This window comes from Halyomorpha halys, unplaced genomic scaffold, assembly GCF_000696795.3.
Source record: "Halyomorpha halys isolate HHAL.00 unplaced genomic scaffold, Hhal_1.1 Scaffold34.1, whole genome shotgun sequence".
NCBI lineage: Eukaryota > Metazoa > Arthropoda > Insecta > Hemiptera > Pentatomidae > Halyomorpha > Halyomorpha halys.
The window spans coordinates 1,098,546-1,106,070 of record NW_027105031.1 but is presented as its reverse complement, the minus strand read 5'-3'; the positions used below and the strand labels follow the sequence as shown (position 1 = coordinate 1,106,070).

At 29.8% G+C, this 7,525-nt stretch overlaps 1 protein-coding gene across 3 annotated transcripts in view; it reads left to right on the top strand.

The window, feature by feature from the left end:
* LOC106685964 (src kinase-associated phosphoprotein 2) overlaps positions 1-7,525 on the top strand; it is a 121,736-nt gene that overhangs the window by 65,082 nt on the left and 49,129 nt on the right. For 2 of the 3 annotated variants that reach the window (XM_067047806.1, XM_067047809.1), the window contains exon 2: positions 1,449-1,598. The exons of the other annotated variant lie outside the window; for it this stretch is intronic. In XM_067047806.1, the coding sequence (XP_066903907.1) occupies positions 1,449-1,598 (150 nt within the window). The remainder of the gene's footprint in view (positions 1-1,448; positions 1,599-7,525) is intronic. 3 annotated transcript variants of the gene reach the window in all.

The window sequence follows — 7,525 nt, the reverse complement described above, 5'->3', positions numbered from 1 at the left end:
ACTACGTTTATATGAAATCTTTAAATGATAGAATATTAAGATTGCTAGAATAAAATATTAAGACTGCCTTCCAGAATCAAGGCCTATTCCAAATACTTTCTGGTCTATTGTATATTTAAAGGAAATGCAACTTATATGTTTCTGTAACCAATATAAATTCTCTCGGAATTTTCATATCTGATTTTATATTAAATTACATCATCGGGCCAAAAATATTTTAAATTTTAAAGTTCATTGATAGTTACAAGTTTATTGATTATTTGTTATTTTTTGATATTATCTTTTATTTTTTGATAGCTCAGAATTTATGTTTTGTTTTTTTCATTTTCTTTGACTTTAACTTGATCATTTTCCGGACGGAAATATATTTCCTAAGGGTGTTCTCAAAAGATATTTGCAAACAGATTTCTCTTTTAAGTGATGTAAATAAGAAAGAGACAATACAATTGAAACGTTACGGCCAGATATCCTAGAAGGACAATGTCAACGCCTGATTAAACAATTTGTTTTCTTCATCCAACGACTGGGACTGTTCGGCTTTCGATATAAGAAATTTCTTCTTTTTTTTTCTTTCTTTTTTTTAAAGGGATTTCCTTCAGGTGAAAATAGCTTTCGGTGAGAAAAAAAAGTGATACAGAAATATAGTTTAGTTTTAATCTAAAAATTTAATTATTTTCCAATTTTAAAGTCTTATATTCCAAAATATGAAAGGAATACATTTTTACCTGTTTGCCTTATCCAGGAAATTATATCTGTTATGGCTCCTGGGTTTTGTTAACTTATCTAATTTGTTTTGATACTTCTTATTGTTTATTATTTTTTCATTCACTTTATTATTATTGAGATATTTTCTCTTTTTTATTTAATCTTTATCCATTATGTTTCTTTTTATTAGTCTTTAGATCTTAATATTATTAGTCTTATGTGTTTACCTTAAAAATATAATATCTGTAAAATATCTGGTTTTTATTTCCTTCTATGCTCTTGGACAAGTAAGAATTTACTAGAACATGTATTTCCTAGTGTGTTGTGAGGGTACGCTGCATGTGCCCTTACTGTAAGGGGAAAGCAACATATAAAAACTTTCTAGTAATAAACTATTGTCCAAAATATCCGTTAGATAATAACAGTTTTAATGAAGCTTTTTCTAGAGATCATAAAAAAAAAAATCGTGTTATCTAGAATCAATTCTTCTTATTAGGAGCATATATAGGAAGTTGAAAGTGTATTTTCTAGTTGAATGTTAAGTAAAAGGTAAATTATCCACTTCCCCTCCCCACAGATCTAAACATATTTTCCTTCCTCTTTAGAGAATTGACCAAAAGTAGTGGCGAATTACCTCAATTGACTATGAGAGACGTAAGAGCGGCTTTATGCCTAATGCTGAGATCGTGCGCTGCAGGATCAGTGAAAGTGCGCCATTACTGAGATGAACTTCTCTTTTGCAGACGTGCGGAGCTTCCTCGGGGAGACCCTGTGCCGGGAGAAGCTGACCCCGCGGGCCGAAGAGGAGAGACTCAAGCTGCTCATGAGGTTGGGGCCACCACCGCCCGCCTACCTCGACATGTCCAGGGCCACCACGCTACCTGCGTCGCTTAGTGAGTATCCTAACTGATTTACTTTGGTTCATTTTATTATTCAATTTTATCTTATTAATTAAATATACTTTTCTTCCTCCACGTTACTACAAGGATTTCATATTTATGATGCTGAAAGAACGGGTAATTTTAAGTTCCACAGATGGCTCTTACATGGTTATATAACAACGAGATTTGCTTTTAATAATTGATATTGTGGGGTTTTAGTTTCGTGAAAAAAATTAAACTTAACGATTTACAATATGATTATAACTATTGAATAATATTAGTTAAGAAAAATAAATAAGCTAAAAAAGTAAAAATTAATATAACTAAGAAATAATTATAAATATACCTTGTCGAGATGGTTGTTAGATGATTCAGAATTAAACTGATGATGTGAGGTTCTCTATATCAGGAGGCCTCGAAAATGCGTGTTCATTCAAGTTAGCTGGTTAAGAGATGAATAGACAGGATGAGTCTTATGGGAACCAACCCTAAGTCCTCCTAGCATGGCAACTTCACTCTGCAAGGTATGAGCCTGCCGTCACGAAAAAATAGGCAAGACCTACGGGCCGTAGGTCGTGCAGGAAGGAAACTTTGCTAGGAAACTCAGCAGGGAACTATCCTGAAGTCGCGAAGGAGGTAGTAAGTCCTTTGAATACGAGCCGTAGGTCTTTCCGAAAGGTAGCAAGGTTTAGGAAGGAGGGAAGATCCTGTGGAAGCTGAGTGAAAGAAAAGACAAATTCCAAAAATAGCATTGGAATGTACTGATCCACTATAGCAGGAGAATTCCCTTAAGGGCACATCCATACTTGGGTCTTCCAATTACTACTTAGTCAGCTCTCTGGGTTATTAAACGCCATCGAGAAATGCTTAGTGGAAGACATTTGCTTTTAGTGCATCAGAAGATTCAATTGTAATATTTATTAATTCTTATAACACTTTAAAGAATATTACAACATATAATATGGCTATTAATTTCTACAATCAAAGTCTTTACAATACATATACATTTCAGTATATGATGTTTGCCTGAGGATTATAGTACTCGTTGCAGCAGCTAGTAGCGTCGCGTCAGTGTGTAATGGTCAATCGTCCTCTTAAGAGGTAACAAACAGATAGTAGCGTGGTCACTACAACCTAATTGAAGAATGAAAGATATCACATAAAGATTACTGACAAAAAAGTAATATTTATAGAATTGATAAAATAAATAACTGACTTATATACTGAAAAAATAATAAAAATAAATAAATAGAGGCCATAGCAGAATGTATTGCATTAATCTGTACTTCGTTCTTGGAGATGAAGTTGGATTTCTTACGCTATAAGCCACTTCATCTGGTAACTGGGAATGAAATTTTCTCTAAGGTTTTCTAATGAATTCATCTGTCCATTCCTATTTTAATGAATTCCGGGACTCTGAAGTGTGTTCAAATTGTGACGCTGAATTATTTATTGTTTTGAATTATCGTTGTCTATCCTTTATGTTTTGGAAAAAAGTGATTTTTTATGGCTTCACTGTCATGGATCATTTCGGCCACGATAATGGGTATTACAATTTCGAATTAATTTTGTTTATACATTTAGCGATCAGGTTTCGCTTGTTGATAATAGTTCTAGCTTAGAGCTAATTTAAGGAAATTCAGAATTTTATATTCTCATATCTTTGGAGACGAATTTTTTGTTGAAAATTGTCCCTTATTTGAGAATTAATCGTTTCTAAATCTTGCGAATCAGGATCTTTGATCCATACTAAAGTAAAAAGTTTTGAATAAAATCTAAGCTATGCAATGGCTAATGGCAGTTTGGTAGATTTTTCTTTAAAAAAATATATAAGTTTATGCTTCATTTACTGTATACATTTAATTAGTTTAAATATTAAAATAGTTTTAATGATGCATTTATGTTCACACACACTCACATTTATGTTACAATTAATTAGTATCGATACATGAATAATCCTTCAGTTATGTACTATATTTTTTATTAAAACTATACAAAGTATATAAGAAATCTTCGTTTATGATTTTAAATAATTTAGATTTGAACAAATAGGATAAATATGAAACAAACAAAAATTAAGATATACATTATTAAGTCACTTTTAATTTAGTACTTTCCAATGCCTATGAAATTTTTATTATTTTATTTCTTACTTCTTCGGTACTTTTTTTTTTAATCCGTTGGATTAAAATTGTTTTTCGTTTTTAAGATTTTATCAAGAAATTTAGATCATGAACATCGAAGATCAACAAAAAAAAAAATAATAATAAATAAAGCCGAATATAAAGTGTACCAACTCATTCAATATATCCCTGCTTTACCTGAATTGTGGCATATCTGACAAAAAATACGTTTTGTTTTTATTTGAAATATCACGTATTCAAAGCATGGGTAAATATCACCATCAAAGAAATGGGTCAAACCGGTTCCTAATAGATTTTAGGATTACGGATAAGATGGTAATACAAATAAAAGAAGAAAAACAAGCCTACGTTTCAAAATCGCTTATGAAGAATGTGTGTCAAGCGGAATAACGATCAGAGCAGAACTTGAGAAATAGGAAGAAATATGGTTAATAAATTGCCATTTCGAGCCTTAATTCTTGTTTAATTTCATCAATTGGTAGGTAGACTACCACAAATTAAAAAAAAAACTAGTTTTCTCCTGGTTAGTTCCAATTTTGAACCTCCTTTTTTTTTTTTTTTTTTCCGAACCCTCTAAAACAGAAATGAAAGTGAATTAGTGAGTGCATTACTGTGAAAAAGAAAAGTAATTCGTGTTGTGTCTTACCTTTTACTACCTTTGGTATTTTAAGATTACCGGTTATGTTTAATATTATATATGAGCTATCCATTCATAGGAGCTATTTTAAGTCCGGAGGTGAGGGGCCTCCTCCTGTTGCATCGCATATAAGATAAAAATAAAAATAAAAAACATTAATTAATAAAGACGATAGATAATGGTGAAATAATAAGAAAACAGTCAGAAGTCGAAAAGAACTGTGAATTTGAACCTCCAGCTCTTTTAATCGCAAAATAACTGAACCCGATTTTGCATTTCGAAAAGGATCTACTCACAGCTATTTTGTTTTATTTTTCCAATATAGCTCTTGAAAAGAGGACTGAAAGATTGCAAGGTAAATTTTTTTCTGAATTTTCAGGAATGAATAAGGAGGATAATTTATTTTTTCTGTAACCTTCAATTATAGTCTAGAAAATAGACGAGAAATATCTATATGCAGTTTGTGACAGTCAGAACGTTTGATTTTTTAAAATATGTTTTATTGGAATAAAAATACATGCTTTTAGCTTTTCTGAATCCTGATATTTCGATATTTTTCATCTATATTTTCACAATTTAATTAAAGTCAAATACTCAATGTGGTTAGTGAAGAGTTTGCTGTCCAGGAATTGCTTCTTATTTCATGCGCAGACATATTTCAATATATTATTTTCAAATATTTATATTAAAGGTCTGTCACTATATCACTAATGCTACTGTAAATTGTAATAACCATGAGTAAGTAAGTGGTTAAGTCGTAATTAAATGCACTTTATCTAATTTAATTTGATGGAGATTAATTGTATATTTTTGTTTTTTTAAATTTATTTTATACCTAAGTATATAATTTTCATATTCGGATAAAACAAAATTATAATATGAAGAATTAATTCTAAACACTCAGCGTTTTGTGATTTGGTCCACTTTCCTTGCTTCGTCACGATGATCGGAAGTTGGTGTTTGCAAATCATTTATTCCTTAGATGTGAAAAGAATCACGTTCTTTTCTCCACGATTTTTTTTTACTCAATATTGTGCTATTCTGGCATTTTTAGTGACTGTCGAAACAGCAATGTACAGGATTAATTTTAAGCAATAGGAATGTAAAGATAAAAGAAGTTTAGCAAATGAACAATATTCATACTGAATCAATCTTAAGTAGTAGGATATGAATAATAATAAATTTAAAAAAATAATAATTGAAAGAACTTTATTGCACCCTCTGTATATATAGATTGTGATCATATATATATATTTTTGAGGGGGGGTCTTGAGGATTAGTTAAATATACAACATTGTTTTAGCGAGGTTTGACAACTTTATTGTTTTTACAACAAATACTTTCTTCGAATAATTACTATAAAACTACAAGTAAATAGTGTAATTTTCGATTAATTAATACAATTAAAACAAGTTTAATAAAAATATTACTTACAATTTTCTATTACAGTGTGTTCTAGATTGTGATCATACTATCTTCAGGTTAGGGGCAGAACTGAATCGGTTTTGAAATGAAGGTAAGGACTGCTATACGTTTTCCAACATGTAACCGTTTTTTTCCCCAGCAGGTAGTCAGTCTGTTTATACTTATATTTCGTATTTTTTTCTGTTTCCATTTAATGTTGTTAATGTGTCTTATGTATTTAATTGAGTAACATGAATATAAATTTTGTACATCCGATTCTTATAGTTTTCTATAGTATCATTTCTTTTAAATTTCGTTTGAAGTTATTTTATTCCCGATGTATGATTTTTGGTGCATTAAATTTGAATTTATGTTCTGTTTGTCTAAAATGTGTAGTGAGAGCAGTTTCGTCAGGTTTGTTTATTATAGAGGTTCAACTATATTTGTGTTGGTACACCAATCTTTTAAGATACTGTTGCGAAGTTCTGGAATAGGATTTCCCGCAGTTTTCTTCACAGGGAATTCCGTACTCTATATTAGATTGTAGTTTTATTTATTTTTTTGTCTTTCGTATTAGTGTAAAGTTTAGATTAAGTGGCCGAGTTTTTTTATGTAATTACAAAATCGTTTTTGTTCTTGTTTGGAATTTTTTATTCCAATATTTTTTATTTTATTTTTATTCGAATAACAATACGACTAAACAATCCGAATACTTTTTTATTCGAATATTTAAAATACTATTTCAATAGAATAAAAAATTAGTCGAATACATATTATTCGAATAAAAATTTTTTTTTTTTTAATTCACTTATTTTTTTACCATCTTCAATTTCTAATGCATCCTATTTCACATATTCAGACAAGTACAAAATGAAAATGCTATCGATTTTAAGATCCCATATCGATTTATTTTAATTTTTTTATTGCTAATACATAGGGACCAACTTTAGGTTTTCGGATATGCAGATTATGAAAGTGTTATTTCTAACATGTTAGGGTCCCTTTATACGCTTTGAGGAATGCAGAATATGAAAATTATATCGATTCTGAGATCTCGTATCGATTTATTTTAACTTTCTTGATTTCTAACATGTTACGGTCCCTTTATACGTTTTGAGGAATGCAGAGTATGAATAAGATATCGATTTTAAGATCACGTAACGATTTATTTTTACTTTTCTGATTTCTAACATGTTAGGGTCCCTTTATACGTTTTGAAGAATGCAGAATATGAAAATGATATCGATTTTGTGATCGCTTATCGATTTATATGAACTTTTCTGATTTCTAACATGTTACGGTCTCTTTATATGTTTCAATATATGCCAAAAATGAAAATGCTAATGATTTTAAGATCGCATATCGATTTATTTATCGCGTTTCGATTTATTTTAACTTTCTTGATCCCGAACATGTTAGCGTCACTTTATATGTTTTGAGAAATGTAGAATATGAAAATACTATCAGAAAAGTTAAAATTAATCTATACGCAATCATAATATATATCTATGTATAGCTGTAAGACAAAAAATATCGTCTTTATACAAATAAAAACGTATTCGAATTGTTAATCATTTAGTTGTTTTCGAATAGGAGATTATTTTTCTATAAAATGGACGAATATAAAAGTATTCAAATGGTTATTCGAATTGTTTTGCCCGAATAATTGATTATTCGTGTAAAATAATGACGAATAAAAAAGTAATCGGATGGTTAATCGTATGTTTTGTACGAATAATTGATTATTCGTGTAA